A 25466-nucleotide genomic window follows, 5' to 3' on the forward strand; every position below is an offset into this window, starting at 1 on the left:
TGATTTTGGTACGATAAGATCTCTGCTGTTATAGTTCCCTCTATCAATCATGCAAAAACTCCCCGAGCCTAGTTGTAGGGGCAAACAGCCCTAAAGGATGTCAAGCTTCTACGAATCTCTCTCTGACAAACCTCTTGAAAAGAAAATAATAAAGTTAAATATGTAATAATATGTATAACTTATGTATTGTTTACAGTGTTGCCATGTTCCGAGTTTTCCTGTGAGAATGGTCAGTGTCTAAGATATTCACAAGTGTGTGATAAACACCCTGACTGTATGGATGGTACAGATGAAGGTGGACGTTGCAACACTGGATGCTCTACCATAGATTGTGACCAGTCCCATAATAGAATAGAAATAGAATAGGAGAACGTAATGTACATTAACATTTGAGAAAGAAAAATTCGAATTGAGCTAATGTACATTAACATTAAGAAAGGAAAATACGCTATATGTGTGCATATAGCTTAATGTTACATAATACATGAGTGTTCAATAAAAAGGTCTTGAATTAATAAATATGTAATATTTGGCGTTTGACTCATCTATCAGGAAGAGTATATTCCCTTGTAGCAGCCATCATCTGGTACTAGCGGTATTGAATTAATCTCTCAGGAAGAGTATATTGTATATTCACATGCATGTTTCCAAACACATGCGGGATGGTGAGGCTCAGAAGGATTCTACAAAGGAGGCCGGGAACAGTCCCGTTCGTCCCGTCCTCTGTAATGTTCCCTTGTACCAGCCATCATCCCGCTTCTTATGAACATAGATCAGATCCCCTACGCGTAGCTCTAACTCGTACTCGCTATTGGGAGGGTATGGCACGATACAGCGAAACCTGGGGAGGACATAGAACAAAATATGATTAGTGAAATATGACAGAGTGCAGAGACTGCGGGAGAGAAATGTTTCGCTCTCGACCAACATTTTGAGTTTCGTTTATGTTTTTAGTTTGATAACTATGCAAAAGTCCAGATCTGGTCTGCCTAGGGATGACTTCAGATCAAACAGTAACAGATCTGAGATATAGGTAACATTTAGATACCTACCATAATGTCTAAATTTGAGTATCAAATTAAATATTCAAGTATCTTGATAGGGATGAAATAAAATAATCGTAGATAGATAGTAAGAAAAATCCAATTTACCAAACGAAGAAATTTATTGATAGACCTAAAGCCTAAAGTATCACTTCTTGTTTGATAATATTGATATTTTTGGATAATATAATAGTCGTAATCCCAAACATATCACTCACTGACTTACTTACTCCCTCACTCACTCACTCACTCACTCACTTGATCTCTAAGTCAGTCACTCACTATGAGGCAGTGATAGTGTGTGGCTGGCCTAACTCATGCCGATCACATATCACTTCTTGTTTGATAATACTGATATTTTTGGATAATATAATAGTCGTAATCCCAAACATATCAGTATCACTCACTGACTTACTTACTCCCTCACTCACTCACTCACTTGATCTCTAAGTCAGTCACTCACTATGAGGCAGTGATAGTGTGTGGCTGGCCTAACTCATGCCGATCACATAAGATTACTATTATATTACCCTGCCGGGTGGTTTCAGGCAGCTATTTCTCTTCATTTGTCATGTTTGTAAATAATAATATTGTAATGTTCAATAATACACTTGGAAAGTTTGTATGTAAAGCTGTGTCCACACATAGTTGCCTTTTCTACAAGTTTGGCCATGCCTCGGGATGAACTAGCAGGATTCCGGAGCGAAGCGACGGAATTCAGCTAGTATTACATAATTCCAAAGTGATGATTGATCAATCATCCAAAAGGTGGAAACTTACCGTTCTCTGACAGTTGGCACTGGTTGTGGTTTGGGTTTCCTATTGTTAGGATCTGATGCTACAGGACTAGATGCTGATGATGCATCCAATGAGTTAGACTTGCGATGATTGTGCTGAGTGCTGGATGAGGATTCTGATACCACAGCGTCAACAGGTCTGGGAACATAATGGATCATTTTACCATTGGGATTCACTTCAATAAAGATTTATCAAATTTAAAGTTGCGAAAAAAAAAAAAAAAAAAAAAAAAGGAGAAAATTTTCACATTTCAAGGATGCAAAAACTTTTCTAAAAAAATGTTTTTACGCGATTCAACTGAGAATATTTTCACATTTCAAGGATGCAACAACTTTTCTAAAAAGATGTTCTTACGAGATTCAACTTTTGTATTACGACTTTTGTTAATACGACTCATGGTGCAATGATTTTATCAACTTATCATTGATTAACCTCATAGTGCTCTTTGAACTTTTTTTTGTGGTTAATAAAAAAGTCTGCTGGGGACTTTAAACAGGGAGGATACCTGAAGTTTCCCTTGCTAAAGAAATAGCAAAAAAGATGTAGTGCGAAGGGCATCCATCCACTCGTAAATTTTTTGTAGTCAAAACCAAATGTCAGCCCAAAGCAATCACCCTAGGGCTAATTGAGAGACTGATAGAAAACGCCGATCCCACCTGAACACGAGAAAGGGTGAACAAAAAGGAGTTGATAATAGTAAAAATTAATACAACAAGCTTGAAAGGTTGTTACCTGGGAGAGAAATGGTTCATTGCACTGGGACGATCCTTGTGTTTGGATCTCTGTGAACTTGCAGGACTTAACATTCTATGCTCGGCTGACACATGACCTAACAGCTTACTAGGACACGAGTCTGATCTAGACAGTGCAAACACACACATACATACAGGTGTTAGTGACAAATCATAGTACAGTGTTAGTGACAAACAAGAAAACGATAAGTATAGGTGTTAGAGACGAACAAGAAAACATATCTATAGCTAAAGATGTTAGTGACAAACAAAACGATAGGTACAAGTATTAGTGACAATAAATACAGATGTTAGTGACAACTGATATAGGTGTTAGTGAAAAACAATAACTAATACAAGTGTTAGTGTGAAACAAATTGACAAATAGTTGAATGGACAAAGTGAGTTTTTTCGCGATAATTCTCGAACGGTTTCGAGAATTATCGTTCAACATTTGCCTGATTTACAAATTATTAAATAAAAGTGTCCAAAATAGCATTATAAACAACATGGTGTACTTACCTAACATGAATGTGGGGTGTATGAACACTAGACGTGGGTGTAACGCTAGACAGAGGTGCCATAGTAGATATTGTGCTATCCTCAAACACAGGGTTATCCATAGAATAGCAAGGTGGAGGCGGTGATTTACTCTTACTGGTAATATTGGTAAGTCTTCTCATAAGACTAACTCCGCCTCCAGAACTCTTGTCCTTCTTCTTCTCTGCCCCTGTAAATAATTATGGTCTCGGTGTTAGAGGTAAATCTCAAATACTCTAATGGTCGGGTACACAAAGTGAGTTTAAACTCTGTTTAAGTTGAGCTTTTAGATGAAGAAATCCGATTGCTTCATCTAAAAGTTTGAAACTTTTTTTTATTATTATTTTTTGTCTATCTGAGCGCACGGCAGTGCGCCAGGCCAAGTTCCAGTGAGCACACCTGTGTATCTTTACACGAACGGATTCGGCAAGTTTTTCCCACCTTCATAGATCGACTTCATCTAAAGATAAACTTTTGGAATTCAGGGCACATATTTACTCTGTTAAAGTTGTGTTACTCACTCAAAAAAATACACACTTGGAAAAAAGGAGTGAGATCCCCCACAAAAACACAAATGTGAAAAAAAGGCCAAGTTCCTATCTAAAAATGTCGGCCTATAAAAGTGGTGATATCAGAAAATTAAGGCCAAGTCTGCATTCCCAGTTTTTCGTGCCTGCTGAAAATGCTGAATCTTAATTTCTTCAACCATCTCTCAATTTCAACTTGGCTATGTTTTCTACTCAAATAAATAATTAAACCTGAAGGAAAAACATAGCCAAGTTGAAATTGAGAGAAGGTTGAAGAAATTAAGATTCAGCATTTTCAGCAGGCAAACACATAGTCGACGCCGACGATCAAGTAGATCGATGTCGACTGAAACCATACACTACCTTGACAACATAGATTCACCTATTCACCTCGTCAATCAATCGAGTCGTCGGCTATATAAGCCTATTTTCCTTTCGTAATGTTAATGCGGATTGACATTAGGATTTTCCAGGGGTGGGGATAATAAAATGGAAGAAGTTTGGTAGTGGGGGTAAAAATTGACGATAAAAAAAATCAGCTGATGAAATTTTAAATTTTACCGCCAAAACTTCCTATATTCCTAATGTAAAACAAGATGGCGGATCGTAATGCGAGAAAAAGCTACATTACAAAATTCGTGAAAGGAGAGGAGGGGAAGTTAATGTAAAGGTAGGAGAACGTAATGTACATTGACATTTGAGAAAGAAAAATTCGAATTAAGCTAATGTACATTAACATTAAGAAAGGAAAATACGCTATATGTGTGAATACAGCTTAATGTTACATAATACATGAGTGTTCAATAAAAAGGTCTTGAATTAATATAATAAATATGTAATAATTGGCGTTTGACTCATCTATCAGGAAGAGTATATTCCCTCTGTAATGTTCCCTTGTACCAGCCATCATCTGGTACCAGCGGTATTGAATATTTTGTATATTCACATGCATGTTTCCAAACACATGCGGGATGGCGAGGCTCAGAAGGATTCTACAAAGGAGGCCGGGAACAGTCCCGTTCGTCCCGTCCTCTGTAATGTTCCCTTGTACCAGCCATCATCCCGCTTCTTATGAACATAGATCAGATCCCCTACGCGTAGCTCTAACTCGTACTCGCTATTGGGAGGGTATGGCACGATACAGCGAAACCTGAGGAGGAGATAGAACAAAATATGATTAGTGAAATAGTGAAGAATTTATTTAATCTTAACGGCAGACTCGGAAAATCTTGGTATTTCCCTAACTTCAATGGCCGACCCTGATGATATCTGTTTCCCAGAGGACCTGTATAAGTTATACTTATGTTTCCCGAGCTTCACTGTGAAGATAATATTTTCGGGAATCGAACCCGGTACCCTAGAATACGATCCCGTGGTTTCAGTCAGTCTGATGGTGTTTCTGTAATCTGTGTTATCTGTGGATTATTTTAGAGGAGAGGTCTATTTTATTTTTTTCGTTTTCTAAAAAAAAAAAAAAAAAAAATTTTTATGTATCATTTTCTGATATCACCACTTTTATAGGCCGACATTGTTGGATAGGAACTTGGCCTTTTTTCACATTTGTGTTTTTGTGGTTTATTTTATTATTTTTTTCTCCAATACAAAAAAAAAATCCGTTTTTTTTATGGCAGGATTTTCATTATCGTTATCACATATTGGGGCTCTTCCACCCAACTCATGTACATTGTACATACCAGAGGCGGATACAGGAGTGTTGGGTACTGATACATTGGGCGGAGGTATAACCAGTAGACTAGAGCGTGCCGTCTCCTGGGTGGTGCTATGTCCCCCATGCCATGATGTAGAGGTGGAGGAGGGGTTGGCAAAAAAAATCTGTTTTTTTTTTTTCTTTTTTTTTTTTAAATGGTAGGATTTTCATTATCGTTATCACGTATTGGGGCTCTTCCACCCAACTCATGTACATACCAGAGGCGGATACAGGAGTGTTGGGTACTGATACATTGGGAGGAGGTATAACCAGTAGACTAGAGCGTGCCGTCTCCTGGGTGGTGCTATGTCCCCCATGCCATGATGTAGAGGTGGAGGAGGGGTTGGGTGAGTGAGAGCGAGGGGGAAGGTCGGGGGGTGTACTTGCTGATAGAACACCTGAGGAAATGATAATAACAATATTAAAAACTTTGTTTTGGCACACTCTAATTCTAATAAAAAAACTTCGTTTTAGTTTTAGATTGTCCATATTTTACTAGCAAATTAAATACAACTCTGCCAGCCTAGTTATCTTAAAGACTTGAAGGGTAGCGGTTCTGTCTTGTAAGCGCTAGGTCGTGGGTTCGATTCCCGCCCGGGGCGGATTTTATCCTAAACGAACGAGGTACGTTCTCGGAACGGGTGGATTTCGTCTATCCTCTCTAGAGTCTCTACTTCACCACAAAGAATTTCATGATTTGACTTGATAGTAGGTATCCTGAATGACTCACCTCCTATTCTGTTGGGTCTATTCTTAGGCGTGGATAGACGTGGCGGTTCCGCACTAGTGGAGGTGGCTGATGAGGATGAGGGAGAGGAATGAGGTCTGGATGGGGAGGAGCTGGAGCCACTTCTTAAACCTCGGAGCTGTGCTTGTAATGCTGGGAGAGATCTGAAACAATAAACACCACAGGGCGTTACTTTACATGATCTAAAACTAGCGGTTTAGTCAACTGTAGAGATGTAACCCAAAGGTTAAACACCTCCTGAGACTCAGAGGGTTAAGTGAAATTATTTATTTTCGTTTTTAAGTGAGAGCTGATTGATTGGATTTTGCTTGTCGCTACAACAATAATAATAACAAACAGGTAGAGCATATTCGCTTCGAGAGTAGAGTGTCTGCCTTGTAAGCGCTAGGTCACGGTTCAATTCCCGCCCGGGGCGGATTTTATCCTAAACAGATAAGTTTGTTCTCGGAACGGCTGGCTTTCTCCTATCCTGTCTTCCTTTTTTTTTTCGCTTTCGGGACGATAAGACCTTAGCAGTGAGAGTTCTCTCTATCAAATAATAATAAAAATGAAACACTAGTTACGCTATGGTGTCCCCAAAGGTCTGATCTAGTCCAAAATGATAGCTTACTTAGCAGGAGCGACATAGTTGCCAGGGAAGACACCACTGCGCTGCGTACGTTGTGATGTTCCCTTGAACCATCCATCCTGACATCTCTCCGTGACTGTGTATACTGAACCTCGCCTTAATTCTAACTCATCATCCTTCTGTGGTTTGTATGGATAGATGGCAATGTACCTGCAATACGATAAACACCAAATGATTGGTTTGAATTTGGTCTTCCAAATGGCGGCCATTCACTATACCTGACAGGACGCCTGAGAGACTTATTATTGCTGCCATACACTATCAGGTAGACCTGACAGACACACCTGTTCAGGGGTACCTGTCAGGTCTACCTGACAATGAATGGCAGGGCTAACTCAATTCTTTATGTTGCTGCTGGGATTCGAACCTCAGTCCCCTCGGATATAAATCGAACCAGGGTGAACTTTATCCTAAACAGATAAGGTTCGTTCTCGGAACGGCTGACTTTCTCTTATCCTGTCCTTCTCTCTTCGATTTCGAGACAGTAAAACTTCCACTGTTACAGTTACCTCTATCAAAACTTTCTTCTTCTTCTTCTTCTTCTTGGCATTTTTCGTCAGCCCTAGTTAACAACGTCTCGAAGGCAGACAAAAATAATAATAAACTTACAGTGCCGGTGTTTTCAGTGATATATGGGGTGACGAAGGTGAAGGGGCCGAGGGACTTCCTATCGCAGATCCGCCACTGAGTTTCTTATAAGAACGTAGACTGGGTTGTCGCTTCAGTTCTGTTGATTCCGCAGTGGAGGAGGGTGACTGATGACAGGGGGACGAAACGGCATGAGATGTGCTACCTTGAGACGAATTGGTTTGGCTGTGAGACGAATTGGTTTGGCTATGCGACGAATTAGTTTGGCTATGGGACGCATTGGTTTGGGGTGAGTTGCTTTGAGCTTGAGTAGAGTTATTGCCTGATGGGGATGTGTTGGTTTGACCATGGGAGGAAGGTTTGGTCTGACTGGATGAGGGATCAGACTGGGGGTCCTTGATAGAACTGAGGATCTCCGCCGAGTACCTGGGGGAAGAGGGAATCAAAAATCAAATCATGAATTTTTGTGGTGAAGCAAAGATCTTTTGTGGGGTATCACAGCATTACGAAATACCTAATTTACTATTACATCTCATCTAATGGTATCATCGATCTTTTTACACTATGTAGTAAGAAGGCCACTGACTGGTCACTATTCGAAAAAGTAGGTACTTGTCCTCACGAGGCTGAGTGCACCCCGAACTCCAAGCACAGAGCCAAAAAAACTTCGACCCCAGCGGGAATCAAACCCGGGACATCCTACGTGCAAGCCTAGTGTGATACCCACTCGGGCACAAAGGTTGCTAAAAAAAAAAAAAAAAAAAAAAAAAAAAAAAAAAAAAAACCAAAAAATACGACACTCTGGACATCTCAGCTCCTTGTGTGAGCTTACAATCTCCTCCAGACATTTCTTACAGAATGTGTGCTGACATGGGAGAACTTTACTGGAAGTGTCTAGCCTGTCCAGACACACTGAACACTCCAACAGATCATTCAATGTCCACTCATCCATGCTTAGTGCTTACTTAGTGGAGAGATGACATAATATGATGCAGATGATGCTACTCTGAAACAGAGGACGTGGAAATTGTAATTGATCAATCATCCAAGGGGTGGAAACTTACCGTTCTCTGACAGTTGGCACTGGTTGTGGTTTGGGTTTCCTATTGTTAGGATCTGATGCTATAGGACTAGATGCTGATGATGCATCCAATGAGTTAGACTTGCGATGATTGTGCTGAGTACTGGATGAGGATTCTGATACCACAGCGTCAACAGGTCTGCGAACATAATGGATCATTTTACCATTGGAATTCACTTCAATAAAGATTCATCAAATTTAAAGTTGCAAAAAAAAAAAAAAAAAAAATCGGAGAATATTTTCACATTTCAAGGATGCAACAACTTTTCTAAAAAGATGTTCTTACGAGATTCAACTTTTGTATTACGACTTTTGTTAATACAACTCATGGTGCAATGATTTTATCAACTTTTCATTGATTAACCTCATAGTGCTCTTTGAACTTTTTTTTTTTGTGGTTAATAAAAAGGTCTGGCTTGGGGACTTTAAACAGGGAGGATACCTGAAATTTCCCAAGAAATAGCAAAGATGTAGTGGGCATCCATCCACTCGTAAATTTTTTGTAGTCAAAACCAAATGTCAGCCCAAAGCAATCACCCTAGGGCTCATTGAGAGGCTGACAGAAAACGCCGACCCCATCTGAACAGGAGAAAGGGCGAACAAGAAGGAGTTGATAATAGTAAAAATTAATACAACAAGCTTGAAAGGTTGTTACCTGGGAGAGAAATGGTTTATTGCACTGGGACGATCCTTGTGTTTGGATCTCTGTGAACTTGCAGGACTCAGCATTCTATGCTCGGCTGACACATGACCTAACAGCTTACTAGGACACGAGTCTGATCTAGACAGTGCAAACACACACATACATACAGGTGTTAGTGACAAATCATAGTACAGTGTTAGTGACAAACAAGAAAACGATAAGTATAGGTGTCGGAGACGAACAAGAAAACATATCTATAGGTAAAGATGTTAGTGACAAACAAAACGATAGGTACAAGTATTAGTGACAATAAATACAGATGTTAGTGACAACTGATATAGGTGTTAGTAAATTAACTTTTAAAAGCTTGGAATGTAGCGCGGCTGCCTTGTAAGCACTAGATCGCGGGTTCGATTCCCGCCCGGGAGATCTTTTAAACAAATTCATAAGGCTACACTAATGTGGTTAGACTGAACTTACTTTGTAGATAGTTTCATCAATGCTCGGGCCACACTGTTCATTTCTACAAAGGCTAGAGGAAATATTCCAATTTTGTCTGCAAGTCTGCCTTCTGCCCAGTTCTCATCTACACGTCGTATTACTGTGATTATTTCACCCTAGAATGAAAAATAATTCATTTATAATTAGTACCTTTAGTAGTTGCCCACCTCTGTGGCTGAGTGGTCAAGAGCACTGACTCTCAACCTGGAGGTGCTGGGTTCAAATCCCGGTCAGGGCGGAAATTTTCTGACGGAACTTTTCCGTTTTTAGTCCGTCCTTCCTTTATTATTACTAATAATAAAAGGTATAGTGGACGGACTATTGTATTCGCTTCGGTGTCGTCTGTCGGTCGGTCCGTCAGTCTGTCCCCATAGAAGGACTTATCCAAACCTGGTCGACCTACATATCAAATTAAAGGTCTCTTTACCAGGATCACGAAAATGGTGGTGCAAATTTTGTCCAGAAAACCATAAAGCCAAAAAAACTGGTTTTTGCGAGATTTTTTTCACATTTTCTCACACAAATGAGCTCTGATCTTGAAATTTGTCGCGACAACCTATGAACCAAAAAAACTGGTTTTTGGGGGATTTTTTTCACATTTTCTCACACAAATGAGCTCTGATCTCGAAATTTGTCGCGACAACCTATGAACTCAAAGCGAGAAAGTTTTAGATAACACTTCAGTCGTTAATTTAAGACCGGTTTCAGCGTCATCTATGTTAAGCTACGCCGAGCAAGGCCAAAAAATGGATGGGTGACTTACACCTTATATTGGGAATAAAGGGAGAACGGGCTCTAGTCTTGATTTTAAATCATTACATAAAAGTAAAATCAAAAAATCAAAATCAAATCACTTCAGTCGTTAATTTAAGACCGGTTTTAGCGTCACCTATGTTAAGCTACGCCGAGCAAGGCCAATAAATGGATGGGTGAGTTAAACCTTATATTGGGAATAAAGGGAGAACGGGCTCTAGTCTTGATTTTAAATCATTACATGAAAGTAAAATCAAAAAACCAAATCAGCAGTCTTGCAGACTTAAGTTTGTCAAACCATATGAATGTGTGTGCTCGAAAAAGCATAGACCTAGGTCTGTGCAACTACAATCTGTCAAACAGTCTAAGAGTAACTGGAAGGCAATATGTTGGAAGTTCAACCATAAACATGAACTTTAGAAGCATTGAGACCAAGACCAAAAGTGCTTAGATTAAGGTTACCTACATTCCTCAAAGTAAGCAACTTTACACTTCACAGTTTGCAAAAATTTGCATGACAACAACTGAGTAAATATTAAAATGTTCAAGTATAATACTTATGCAAGGTTTTTCTCCCGTAATAAGTATTACATCAGAACTTTTGCAAAGTATGAAATGCAAAGTGCATAGTTTCATATGGAATGCAGGCAAGTTACCTATCTGGTTCTAGTTAGGATAATTAGTTGAACACTCACCAAAGGATTAGTCATACTAACTATCTGACATTAAGTTGGGTCATTATGAAACACATTTTCTATACATTTACACTTGCACAAAGGCCAACAGTAGACTTTAGACCCTGGGGTCACTGATAGAACAAAGGCTGATGAACACAGTTCTACTCTGACCTTTGTACATTGGAAATCTCATCCAGTAAGCCAGTTTTGTTACAAAACTTCAAATCACCCACAAACAATGACATCAGACTCCACCTAGCCTTTTCCGAATGATCTTCAATGAAAATTAGACGCAGGTATTGAAACCTATCAAAATTAATTTGAAAATAAATTCGATCGAAGTTTTACGTTGCGTGATAATTTGTTAGATAAACTTGGGCAATTACCGACTAGACTAGGTTGCGAGTAGGAGTACATACCAAAAAGTACCTACCAAGACCAAGAAGTTTGATGACTCCTTGGAACTGGAAATGTACAGGCCAGCACCCTAGGACCAAGCCCCGACACGATACAAAGAAATGATTTTCTTACCTAGAATTTTCCCAAGATGAAAAGGCGCATGAAGAAATGAAACACTCGAATTCATTAATCTAATAAAAATTATCATTAAATAACCACTGAACAATTAACTAATTAAAATTAAATAATTAATTTAAATTATTCTACAGTTCAGCAACAAAAAGTCAAAAAATCAAAGTTGTAGGTTCGTATTTCATCGGCAAACATCGAGAAACTGGTATTTTTTCCGAACGGCGGGGGAGGGGAGGGGGAAAAAAATCCGTCTTGATTTTTATGCGACGCCTGCTATTTAATCTAATTTTGATTATGCAATGTGAAACTCATGATCAATGAGTATACAAAACGCAAAACGGTGTACCTACTTTGGATACCTATTACATATACATACCTACCTATCCTACAACTACAGAAAGATATTATGTTGGTAGGTAGGTAGTCTCTTGTGAAAGTTCTGACTTCATTACTTTGGCACAAGTAACTGCTACTTCCATTATTTGGAGGTAAGCAGATTTGTAGGTAGGTAATTTGAGTAGGAACCTGCTTGCCTATAATAGGCAAATATTATTAGGTACCTTACCTACTCATTTTCCGTGATTTGATGAAGTACCAGGTAAAATCTTACTTGTTGATAATAGGTAGGTACCATACGAACTTGAATAATAATTTTATCAAAAACAAAAATGAACAAATGAACACTGTTTCACAGAACATGAGAGGAAAAGAAAAATAATTTCAATTTTTACTTTCTATTACTACAGTATAGCGGAGCTATACTAGTAATGAAAGTATTGCAATCGGTCCAAATTTTCAAAATCGGGGGGAGGAGGAGGTGGAGGAGGAAGAGGGAGAGGTGGGGGACGTGTGGGATCCGGAGCTAGCCATCTGAAATAGAACCAGACATGGAGAGTAGTAAAAAAAAAGTGTTAAAAGAGTTTTACGGCCGTTTTTATTTCGTAGCAATGAAACAACTGCTACATTAGACTTGTGTGTCTGTGTTGTAGCATGCCGATCCCGTAGTATGCCTCTCCTCATCAGATGGGCGAGAAAAGACAATAAGCTCACTTAGGTGCTGGGTCATCACGAGAACACCAGAAAGAAACCTGTTGAAATATTTGAACTCGGAAAAAGAGTATAAATTTTTGTCGTTGGTGGGATTATTATTATTATTATTATTAACCTGTCCCTTACTTAAAACTGATTAACTGACAGTTGATGCACAAATTCACACTGAATAATTACCTGTCTAGTGAGTGGTGTAGGCGGGGGGAGGGCAGGTATAACTATGGACTGGGGGGGTACAGGAGGGTTACTAGTAGATATCAGGGGCGTAGCATCATCAGAGGCAGGGGTAGGGGTCGGGGGTGCATTACGAGACGGGCCTGGTTGAGAACTGAAACGTAAACAATAATGGACTTGTAAATATTTACACTGGAGTACGGAGCTAGAAGTTCAGAGTTCGAGTCCAAGTCAAAACATGGAAAATCCGTCCGATTTTTTCGACATTCGATAAAAAAAGAAGAAAAGTCTTCAAAAGCAGGATAAAATTACAACCATGATGGATCAACAATTAACTTTCAAAAGCTTGGAATGTAGCACGTCTGCCTTGTAAGCACTAGATCGCGGGTTCGATTCCCGCCCGGGAGATCTTTTAAACAAATTGATAAGGCTACACTAATGTGGTTAGACTCAAGTTGGTTATACTTACTTTGTAGATAGTTTCATCAAAGCTCGGGCCACACTGTTCAGAAGTTGGTTATACTTACTTTGTAGATAGTTTCATCAAAGCTCGGGCCACACTGTTCATTTCTACAAAGGCTAGAGGAAATATTCCAATCTTGTCTGCAAGTCTGCCCTCTGCCCAGTTCTCATCTACACGTCGTATTACTGTGATTATTTCACCCTAGAATGAAAAATAATTAATTTATAATTAGTACCTTTAGTTGCCCACCTCTGTGGCTGAGTGGTCAAGAGCACTGACTCTCAACCTGGAGGTGCTGTGTTCGAATCCCGGCCAGGGTGGAAATTTTCTGACCGAACTTTTGCGTTTTTGGATAGGCATAGATGTGCCTTCAAGTAATGCAAAAGCGTTGACAAGATTTTTTTTTTATTATTATTATTTAGCTGAAATAATAAAATAATTACTCAAATTTTAGCTATGGCCAGGACTACAATCAGAGCATGAACTTGGTTTAAGGTAAACCGACTGTATTGGTTGCGATTTCATTTTGACTGTTTGTAGCAATTTGATTGGTTGAGCATGAGCATGAACTTGGTTTAAGGTAAACTGACTGTATTGGTCGCGATTTAATTTTGACTGTTTGTAGCATTTTGATTGGTTTTGGTTGAGGTAACTCAAGTTAACCATACACATTTTTTCTGAGTGTCAGGACGACTATTCTGTTTGGTTTACCTTGGTGAATTTGAGACATCCTTCCTCATCATTATTATTCATGCGGAAATCATAGAGAGCTTTACATTGTGGAATATGACTGGTAGGTAATGGAGTCATGATCTGAAATCAAATAATCACATTCATTATTATATTAGTCATACGAAATGGGATTTTTTTCCCCGTAAATTAAAAAAGAAAAACTATCAATACAAAGTTCAAATCACCGAGGGTTTACTCAAACAAAAGCTAGAAAGTTTGTGAAAACCCTATATATCTTATCTTCTAATCATTACCTGTACATATGACATGGGGAATGCTCCTGTAGTGCCATTGACTTCTCCATAGAACCAGTTGTTATCAATCTTCCTCCGCATATTCATTATTATATTAGTCATACGAAATGGGATTTTTTTCCCCGTAAATTAAAATAGAAAAACTATCAATACAAAGTCCAAATCACCGAGGCTTTACTCAAACAAAAGCTAGAAAGTTTGTGAAAACCCTAAATATCTTATCTTCTCATCATTACCTGTACATATGACATGGGGAATGCTCCTGTAGTGCCATTGACTTCTCCATAGAACCAGTTGTTATCAATCTTCCTCCGCAGAATCACAATGTCATCCTTCTTGAAGTTCAGATCACTGCAAAGTGAAACATCGAAACAGAAAATTATTTATTAAAATATTCAAGATAGAAAATAGATAAGTCTAACAAGCAAATGTCCTCTAGATCTTCCACATGTTTGCCAAATTTCATTCAATTCGGACAAACTATTCGGGAGAAATCGCGAAGCAAACAGACAAACGTAGTGTCATACTCCCGTGAGAAAGAAGATGTTCTGTTACTTACCCTGGTTCTTTAGATGCATAGTCATAGATAGCACGAGCATAGGGGTGACCTCCTGGACCCTGTAATACAATCACACGAACATTAGTCCCTGTAGATTTTAGCAAGTCCTAATAAGTAGGTAGGTATCACATTGAATGTCGAGGACCATACCCTGGCACATACATCGGGTACATGATGGAACTTTGATTATTCTTGAAAATTTGTAAATTCTTATTTGCTATTCATTCAAACACTAATGTTTTATTCTTTGTTATTGTTTTTGTGAATATCAAAAATAAACCTAATAAAAAGTAGCTGTTGAAAAAAAAAAATCCATACTTAAACAGGGATTGAACCCACATCCTCCTTATTACCAGGTGCCTTGTTTACTACACCACCATGATTTCACCTTTCAGGAATTGATGTCTGTAGGAAGAATAAGAATATTCCTTCCCCTTCAAGGATTTGCGGAAGCCAGCCTAGTTAGCTTAGTTGGTAGTGCGTCTGCCTTGTAAGCGCTAGGCCGCGGGTTTGATTCCCGCCCGGGGCGGATTTTATCCTGATGGGATAATGTTCGTTCTCGGAACGGCTGGCTTTCCTTCTATCCTGTCTTCCTTCTTTCTTCGATTTCGGGACGATAAGACCCTAGCAGTTACAGTTCCCTCTGTCAAACCTCTTAAAAAAAAAGAGAGATGAGGATAGGGAATAACTGATGAGCTGATGACCAAGCTAAAAGGCGACCATTTTCTTACCATACAGACGGTCACGGGTTCGATTCTCCTGATCTTGCCTAGGTGATGTAATGGACAAGCTATTTTTAGGCCGGCTGCTCACGTGGAATTTTACCTGACATGGGAAACCAAACTTGAGCAGCAGGCCTTACCTTACTGACGATCAAATGGGAATATTCACATTTGCCGTTCCAATGTCCAAGTTCCAGTAGGCTCACTCCAATCTAATAACCTGTAAAATATTTGACCGTTCCTTGAACGTACTGTGACTGGAGCGTGATTTGAACGGATTGTGAAAATACGTTTCTTTGGAATCGGGTTCTAAAACTACCGACTCTACTGAGTCATTCTCTACATAAGTACAATGTGCTCATGTTTATTTTTACATGTTTATAGCCAAGTTTATCACCACAGTGTCCATGGAAGCTTAGAATACAATACATGGATCATTATGTCCATTAACATTCCTTTTGTTCCTCGTCATTGCTGATACTTTGCAATATTCTTCTGTGCTTCAGTTTTTCAGGAGTGAAATGAGGATTTTACCCTACCTGATGCTGGGCTTATCTTTTTATCCAAGATTCAGTTTTTCAGGGGTAAAATGAGGATTTTACCTCCTGGGAGGGGGGGGGGGAGAGGGAAAATGTAGTTGAGCATATATGCTTGTCATAATCATAAAGCTATGATACCTTCGGAAATTTTTTTTTATTCTGCTATTACAATTCGGCAAAAACTAAAGTCCCTAAAACAACAACCCTTGGAAAAAGTTTCCCATATTGTAAAATGTGTTATGTCCGCCTAGGCGCGCCTCTCTTTTAAGCGCTAGGTCGCGGGTTCGATTACCGCCTAGGGTGAACTTTATCTTAAACAGATAAGGTTCGTTCTTTGAACGGCTGGTTTTCTCCTATCCTGTCCTCCTTCTCTCTTTGGTTTTGGGACGAAGAGACCTCCATGTTACAATTCCGTCTATCAAACTTCTTGGAGAAAAAAAAAAAATCGTCGGGTTAAGGCCCGTTCCCACTTGTGTTTCGGAAAAATCGTGTCGTGCCTAGTGGGAACACTCTCATTTAAATTAGGTATATTGCTTACAGGATATTCAGAAAAAATCGGATGAAACTCACGACAAGTGGGAACAGACCTTTAGAAGTTGGAATTCGCTTGGTTCGTTCCCTTACCTTCCAAGATCCTCATGAGTAGAACATTGGGGGGCAGTTCGTCGACTTTGCATTCCACTAGGACACGACACTCTGGACATCTCAGTTCCTTGTGTGAGCTTACAATCTCCTCCAGACATTTCTTACAGAATGTGTGCTGACATGGGAGAACTTTACTGGAAGTGTCCAGCCTGTCCAGACACACTGAACACTCCAACAGATCATTCAATGTCCATTCATCCATGCTTAGTGCTTACTTAGTGGAGAGATGACATAATATGATGCAGATGATGCTACTCTGAAACAGAGGACGTGGAAATTGTAGCCAGATTTTTACAGCACATATAGGTTGGTACTGGTACCTTTCCAAGGAAGGTAGATTACCTACAACAGTAAAACATTTATACCACTAATAAACACACACAAATTAAATTATTTAGGTAAATATCGAAAATTTCAAAGTAAGAACCTACTAAAGTACATACCTATCTAAAAATTACCTGCTTACCAAAGAGAATTCGGGATATCAATGACATTTTTAACCAACTCGTTCTGGATTGTACTTCCTTCATGGCAAACAATCACTTTACCTTAACCTATTTTTAGAAAACATCTAAAACTTGCGGGGGGAAAACTAGAGCACATGAGGAATTGAACCTAGGAAATTGAGTGTACAAGGCTAGTGTGATTATGTGATACCCATTCAGTTAAGTACACAGGTTGTTTGAAAAGTTGAAAACATTACCTACTTCTGATGTGGACAAGGAAAGTAAAAACCTCATTTCATAGAACAGTTTCATGATGGACACTAGACTTGTGAACACATTTCATAGAACAGTATCATGAGGGACACTGGACTTGTGAACACATTTCAGAACAGTAAAATTCTGAACCAATTAGATACAAGGCCTTTTTGAACAATGGACTGTTTGTTTTGATTACATACTAGGATGTATGTGTGGATCTAGCATTTATTTACTAAAACTAAATAACCTAGGAAACATTAGATAAGATAACAAAATATGAAAGAGATAAGATATTAAAATATGAGAGAGAAAAAAAATTAAATTGGTGTAGAATGTAGAACATTGTGAGTGTTTGTCTCCTTTATTCCAAAATATAATGTTTTCAATCATGTTTGATTCCCAACACATTTGGCAAGTAAACATATTTATGTATGAAGTACTCTGTTTAGATTTACTACAGTGAAATATTGAAAACATTGAAACACTCATACTTCCCTGTTTCAAGGAAATACGAAAAAAAAAAAAAAAAAAAAAAAAAAAAAAAAAAAATGTACATTACATCCGCGGGACGAACTATTTTTTTCTCATCTCTGCTCTGCTGTCCTATTTTCTTCTCTGGTAGAGGAGGAGAACTATCGATAGCACTATCGATAGTTTTGACTATCGAACGCTATCGATAGTTGAGGCTTGACTATCGATAGTTTTCAATAGTTTTTTTCTGCACATTTTTCGTTTGTTTTGGTCGTTTTAGAAGTGAAAAGTCAATGCAAATAGTTATAAGTTCCAAGTAAGTCTAATAGTTATCCTTACTACTTTTTGTTCAACCTTTATTTTGTTAAAAAAAAAATGTTGAAATAAAACCCTGTGACCTAAATTAATACGTGTACAGTTAATAATTTTCTTTAAATAAGGTTAGGTTAGGTCTTTTTGAGGCCGTGGTTATGAACAGGGCTGAGATGAGCTCGGACGACGTGAGATAGCTGTCCCGGCGGCAATTTTTAAAATTCATTTTATACCTGAGGAATTGAACCTAGGAAATTGAGTGTACAAGGCTAGTGTGATTATGTGATATCCATTCAGTTAAGTACACAGGTTGTTTGAAAAGTTGAAAACATTACCTACTTCTGATGTGGACACGGAAAGTAAAAACCTCATTTCATAGAACAGTATCATGATGAACACTGGACTTGTGAACACATTTCATAGAACAGTATCATGACGGACACTGGATTTCTGAACACATTTCAGAACAGTAAAATTCTGAACCAATCAGATACAAGGCCTTTTTAAACAATGGACTGTTTGTTTTGATTACATACTAGTATGTATGTGTGGATCTAGGAAACATTAGATAAGATAACAAAATATGAAAGAGATAAGATATTAAAATATGAGAGAGAAAAAAATTAAATTGGTGTAGAATGTAGAACATTGTGAGTGTTTGTCTCCTTTATTCCAACATATAATGTTTTCAATCATGTTTGATTCCCAACACATGCCAACACATTTGGCAAGTAAACATATTTATGTATGAAGTACTCTGTTTAGCTTTACTACAATGAAATATTGAAAACATTGAAACACTCATACTTCCCTGTTTCCAGGAAATATGAAAAAAAAAAAAAATGTACATAATGCTGACTTCTTCATTCTAAGAAAAAAGACAGGAACTAAGTAATGAGTGTTATTTTCTTCTTTCTTTTACATCAAACTATGCCCTTGTAATAAATAATACCTAACTATCACATTTGGAGTATGGTGAGTTGGTGAGTGCTTGCCATACACAGGGTTCTTTGCCACCAAAAGACAATAGGTTACTATCTGTTGTTCTTGTGGGGACCCAACACCTCAACACATACACAACCAGTGATTTTGTTACTTATTTCCCTCTAAGATATTTTACTTACATGAAACCAAATTCTCCCCTGCAAATACCTACCACCAATGACCCAACCAGTCCAATGAGTACAGACATGAGTGTACCAGCAGTGACAGAACTGGTTGTGTATGTGTTAATGGAAGGTACCTTATTGGGTGTTGATGTGTCTCTTCTTGTTCAAAAAGAGCTGATATTATCAAAATCACCAAATTCTCCATACCTTACTTGTGGCAAGATATTTTATATGAAACCAAATGCTTCCCTGCAAATACCTACCACCAATGACCCAACCAGTCCAATGAGTACAGACATGAGTTGTACCAGCAGTGACAGAACTGGTTGTGTATGTGTTAATGGAAAGTACCTTATTGGGTGTTGATGTGTCTCTTCTTGTTCAAAAAGAGCTGATATTATCAAAATCACCAAATTCTCCATACCTTACTTGTGGCCTCTGGAAAATACATTGCCTGCTAATCATGGACATGTTTGGATTTTGACTCATTTGGCTTTAATAAAACTTGGTACTTACAAAAAGAAACACAGTAAACCTAACAAGAAGACCACTACTCATGAATCATTTTGGATCCTCAGGTCTAAAGTCAGCCAACTCTCAATTTATGTTCCATTTGTAGGTACACCTACAACTTACAAAAACCCAAAGTTCATGTCAATATTAGATTAAAGATCTGAGGGTGAATTCTTTGAATAACAAAATCCAGCTCTGGTCTGAAGAAACTTCTGAAAATTCTTTCATTGATAATTTTGTTGATCATACTTGTTAATTGGTTAGGTACCCCTGAGTCTTTAATCTCTTGGCTTTAATAAAACTTGGTACTTACAAAAAGAAACACAGTAAACCTAACAAGAAGACCATTACTCATGAATCATTTTGGATCCTCAGGTCTAAAGTCAGCCAACTCTCAATTTATGTTCCATTTGTAGGTACACCTACAACTTACAAAAATGCAAAGTTCATGTCAATATTACATTAAAGATCTGAGGGTGAATTCTTTAACAAAATCCAGCTCTAGTCTGAAGAAACTTCTGAAAATTCTTTCATTGATAATTTTGTTAATCATACTTGTTAATTGGTTAGGTACCCCTGAGTCTTTAATCTCATATTGAGGTATTTGTTAATCTCTGAGAATGCTTGGAGACCATGCCAGAACAGTCTCTGGTTCATGGCTCAGAGATTACGCCTTTGTAGACTCAAGCCTTATACCTACCTCTCACACTGAGACAATCTGACAGACCACAGTCTCACAGACTTAAGTTTGTCAAACCATATGAATGTGTGTGGTTGAAAAAGCATAGACCTAGGTCTGTGCAACCACAATCTGTCAAACAGTCTAAGAGTAACTGGAAGGCAATATGTTGGAAGTTCAACCATAAACATGAACTTTAGAAGCATTGAGACCAAGACCAAAAGTGCTTAGATTAAGGTTACCTACATTCCTCAAAGTAAGCAACTTTACACTTCACAGTTTGCAAAAATTTGCATGACAACAACTGAGTAAATATTAAAATGTTCAAGTATAATACTTATGCAAGGTTTTTCTCCCGTAATAAGTATTACATCAGAACTTTTGCAAAGTATGAAATGCAAAGTGCATAGTTTCATATGGAATGCAGGCAAGTTACCTATCTGGTTCTAGTTAGGATAATTAGTTGAACACTCACCAAAGGATTAGTCATACTACTCATACTAACTATCTGACATTAAGTTGGGTCATTATGAAACACATTTTCTATACATTTACACTACTTGCTCAAAGGCCAACAGTAGACTTTAGACCCTGAGGTCACTGACAGAACAAAGGCTGATGAACACAGTTCTACTCTGACCTTTGTACATTGGAAATCTCATCCAGTTTTGTTACAAAACTTCAAATCACCCACAAACAATGACATCAGACTCCACCTAGCCTTTTCCGAATGATCTTCAATGAAAATTAACTGTTTCTTAGTTTCTTTTGGATAATTACCGACTATAGACTAGGTTGCGAGTAGGAGTACATACCAAAAAGTACCAAGAAGTTTGATGACTCCTAGGAACTGGAAATGTACAGGCCAGCACCCTAGGTAGGACCAAGCCCCGACACGATACAAAGAAATGATTTTCTTACCTAGAATTTTCCCAAGATGAAAAGGCGCATGAAGAAATGAAACACTCGAATTCATTAATCTAATAATAATTATCATTAAATAACCACTGAACAATTAAGTAATTAAAATTAAATAATTAATTTAAATTATTCTACTGTTCGACAAAAAGTCAAAAAATCAAAGTTGTAGGTTCGTATTTCATCGGCAAACATCGAGAAACTGGTATTTTTTACGAACGGCGGGGGAGGGGAGGGGGAAAAAATCCGTCTTGATTTTTATGTGACGCCTGCTATTTAATCTAATTTTGATTATGCAATGTGAAACTCATGATCAATGAGTATACAAAACGCAAAACGGTACCTACCTACTTTGGATATGGATACCTACCTATCCGGTCCTATCCTACAACCTACAACTACAGAAAGATATGTTGGTAGGTAGGTAGTCTCTTGTGCCTTGTGAAAGTTCTGATTCATTACTTTGGCACAAGTAACTGCCACTTCCATTATTTGGAGGTAAGCAGATTTGTAGGTAGGTAATTTGAGTAGGTACCTGCTTGCTTGACTATAATAGACAAATATTACCTACCTTACCTACTCATTTTCCGTGATTTGATGAAGTACCAGGTAAAATCTTACTTGTTGGTAATAGGTAGGTACCATACGAACTTGAATAATAATTTTATCAAAAAACAAAAATGAACAAATGAACACTGTTTCACAGAACATGAGAAGAAAAGAAAAATAATTTCAATTTTTACAGCACATAATTATAGGTTGGTACCTTTCCAAGGAAGGTAGATTACCTACAACAGTAAAACATTTACACACTAATAAACACACACAAATTAAATTATTTAAATATCGAAAATTTCAAAGTAAGAACCTACTAAAGTACATACCTATCTAAAAATTACCTGCTTACCAAAGAGAATTTGGGATATCAGTGAAATTTTCAACTAACTCGTTCTCATTGTACTTCCTTCATGGCAAACAATCACTTTACCTTAACCTATTTTTAGAAAACATCTAAAACTTGCGGGGGGAAAACTAGAGCACAAAGTTTCACATCCGCGGGACGAACTATTTTTTTCTCATCTCTGCTCTGCTGTGTTATTTTCTTCTCTGGTGATGTTTCACCACCCTTCAGGATCCTCTGACCTAAATAGCTATCCCGACTTTCCCCCCACTTTTTAGTTACACTTGCTCCATTATTCGAGATGCAATATGCATCCGAATGTAACCCCCTCATCTAACCAGAGTAAAGTTTTCGAAAATTTCAGAGAAAGAAGACAAAAACTTCGAGCTTCGGGTCCCTTAGCCCTTAGGTAGATCATGAATTAATTAATAGGTAATAATTATATGGAGAGAAAATATATATACAGTCTGGACACGGTTTTCAGTGCAACCCTCAGTATGTATTACGTATATTACTTTTTTTTTTATCGTAAAAGACATCGTGCTAAATAATAATAAAATTACGACGACCAAGTATAGGTAGTCACATTGCATGATGGGAATGTATCGTAAAAGACATCGTGCTAAATAATAATAAAATTACGACGACCAAGTATAGGTAGTCACATTGCATGATGGGAATGGAAATTTCTCATCAGACATTCAGTAGCGCTCAAAATATACCCAATTGGAGAAGAAAAGAAAAATCCTTTCTTTAGGTAGGTATACGTATAACACCTCCTATCTTTTGATCATTTTTGCCAAATTTCATCAAAATCGAAAAACCCTTTCGAGAGGAGGAAACAGACACATGATGATACAAACTAAACTCAAAAAGTTACAAGAGTAAAACTTAGAGCACTAGTACTTGAACTTAAGTACCTCTCAATAATAAAATTCTTTATTCCCCCATTTATTCTTATCCTAAAATTTATCTTCCAGACGCTATCACATTCTCTCCCTCACCCTCTTTCACCTTGACACGGATTAAGTTTCCTATTTTTTCCCTCAAACATTGGTTTTCTTCCTCTTCAGGGAATAGGGCGGTATTGAGGGGGAGCCGAGGGGGCCCGGTCCCCCCCCACTCGGGATTTATCTTTGCTCCTTTACTATGGGGCGGACTCCGGAAATTTTGGGCATCCCTCTCCCTCGGGTACATCACTGTTTGGACTCTTGCCTCCCCTCTCAATAAAATCCTGGATATGGCTTTGTAAACCCTGTCAGAGAATATAATATTCCACCTTCAGTACAGTAGAACCTCGATTATTTCAACTAATTGGGACCGAGGATAGTTGAAATAATTGAAATTCCGTATAAAACAATGGAAAAGGGGGCAAAATTTAGATACAAAAGGAAAAATGGTTAATAAATAGGTACCCTCTATTTTTTGAACTCATTTTGGGGTTGAAATAATGGAGGTTCTACTGTATGTAGATATTCCGTAGGTACCCCATCCCAGTAATCCTTTTTTCAAATGATTACAAATACTGGAAGAAGTGAGTTCAAAGTTTCAACATCAACGTGACGGGGCGGGGGCTCGTTGGCCAGTCGGATACAAGCTACTTGCCTCCTCACATTCAGTCTGACTTCTTTCTTTAGGACTGAAGAAGGCGATGTATCCTTAACCTCATTCAGTCTGACTTCTTTCTTTAGGACTGAAGAAGGCGATGTATCCTTAACCTCATTCAGTCTGACTTCTTTCTTTAGGACTGAAGAAGGCGATGTATCCTTAAACTCATTCAGTCTGACTTCTTTCTTTAGGACTGAAGAAGGCGATGTATCCTTAACCTCATTCAGGGTGTCTACCAAAATGGAAAAATAAAATTCCCTGACTTTTCCCGGTTTTCCAGTCCAATTTTTCAAAATTTCCAGTTATAATATTCCACCTTCAGTACAGTAGAACCTCGATTATTTCAACTAATTGGGACCGAGGATAGTTGAAATAATTGAAATTCCGTATAAAACAATGGAAAAGGGGGCAAAATTTAGATACAAAAGGAAAAATGGTTAATAAATAGGTACCCTCTATTTTTTGAACTCATTTTGGGGTTGAAATAATGGAGGTTCTACTGTATGTAGATATTCCGTAGGTACCCCATCCCAGTAATCCTTTTTTCAAATGATTACAAATACTGGAAGAAGTGAGTTCAAAGTTTCAACATCAACGTGACGGGGCGGGGGCTCGTTGGCCAGTCGGATACAAGCTACTTGCCTCCTCACATTCAGTCTGACTTCTTTCTTTAGGACTGAAGAAGGCGATGTATCCTTAACCTCATTCAGTCTGACTTCTTTCTTTAGGACTGATTTCAAATGATTACAAATACTGGAAGAAGTGAGTTCAAAGTTTCAACATCAACGTGACGGGGCGGGGGCTCGTTGGCCAGTCGGATACAAGCTACTTGCCTCCTCACATTCAGTCTGACTTCTTTCTTTAGGACTGAAGAAGGCGATGTATCCTTAACCTCATTCAGTCTGACTTCTTTCTTTAGGACTGAAGAAGGCGATGTATCCTAGCTCCTACATAACAAACATCTCTCTCCTTCCCTCACGACCTCATTTCCTACTCCCCCAATCTCCTCATATAGATCTCTCTCTTCTTCCTTCCTCCCTCCTGTCTATTATTTCTTTCTGTTTGATCTCTATGATTGAAACACGCGGAATACATGCAACATAATTCCAATATTCTCAATCACATTCAACAGGGAAAAGAAGAACACCAGAAACTTGGGCATACTCTTCATGGTTGGGGGATATAATTAAGTGACTGGTGCTCTTCAAGATAAATCTTCGTTCTCGGAACGGCTGGCTTCTTCCTATCCTGTCTTCCTTCTCTCTTCGATTTCCGGACGATAAGACCTTAGAAGTTACAGTTCCCTCTGTCAAACCTCTTAAAAAAAATCAAGATGAATCTTCACAAAGTCACGTCAGAATCTATCAGTATACTTATACAGGGAGTTCAGGTTGAATCCGCGATCAGGAGGACATGAAAGGAAAACAAGAGCACAATATCGGTCCTAATGAACGTCCAATATTTATTTTGAATTACTTATTGCACAATACACTCTACACAATAATAAATACAAAAATCATTCAACTAACAATATAATAGTTAACTATGTATATGGCTGCGCTAACTGCTGGTGGGAAGGAAGTTTGAAAAAAAAAAAAAAAAAAAAAAAAAAATTA

General features: G+C 38.2%; 1 protein-coding gene across 1 annotated transcript; it reads right to left on the reverse strand.

Moving 5' to 3' along the window:
- Positions 1 to 568: 568 nt before the first annotated feature.
- Positions 569 to 21478, reverse strand: LOC103524093 (E3 ubiquitin-protein ligase SH3RF1). The gene is made up of 19 exons (XM_026833265.1): positions 21345 to 21478; positions 16598 to 16891; positions 14730 to 14788; positions 14407 to 14521; positions 13896 to 13997; positions 13249 to 13385; positions 12725 to 12875; positions 12308 to 12367; positions 9516 to 9652; positions 9048 to 9173; positions 8376 to 8531; positions 7333 to 7746; positions 6706 to 6873; positions 6078 to 6238; positions 5566 to 5745; positions 3095 to 3302; positions 2574 to 2699; positions 1824 to 1979; positions 569 to 841 (listed from the first exon to the last, which is right to left on the reverse strand). The coding sequence occupies exons 2-19, from the start codon at positions 16835 to 16837 to the stop codon at positions 673 to 675; spliced, it is 2865 nt and encodes a 954-aa protein (XP_026689066.1). The 5' UTR covers positions 16838 to 16891; positions 21345 to 21478; the 3' UTR covers positions 569 to 672.
- Positions 21479 to 25466: the final 3988 nt, after the last annotated feature.

Source organism: Diaphorina citri, unplaced genomic scaffold, assembly GCF_000475195.1.
Source record: "Diaphorina citri unplaced genomic scaffold, Diaci psyllid genome assembly version 1.1 scaffold87, whole genome shotgun sequence".
Taxonomy (NCBI): domain Eukaryota; kingdom Metazoa; phylum Arthropoda; class Insecta; order Hemiptera; family Psyllidae; genus Diaphorina; species Diaphorina citri.

What these genes read in the sequence shown, in the direction of transcription:
- LOC103524093 (XM_026833265.1), bottom strand. Translation starts at nt 16,837, where the DNA reads ATGGATGAATGGACATTGAATGATCTGTTGGAGTGTTCAGTGTGTCTG. An exon ending in GTGCCAACTGTCAGAGAACG is followed by an intron (nt 7,747 to 8,375) that starts GTAAGTTTCCAC and finishes TTTGATTCCCTC; the next exon opens with TTCCCCCAGGTACTCGGCGG. An exon ending in CACTCCTGTATCCGCCTCTG is followed by an intron (nt 3,303 to 5,565) that starts GTATGTACATGA and finishes AATTATTTACAG; the next exon opens with GGGCAGAGAAGAAGAAGGAC.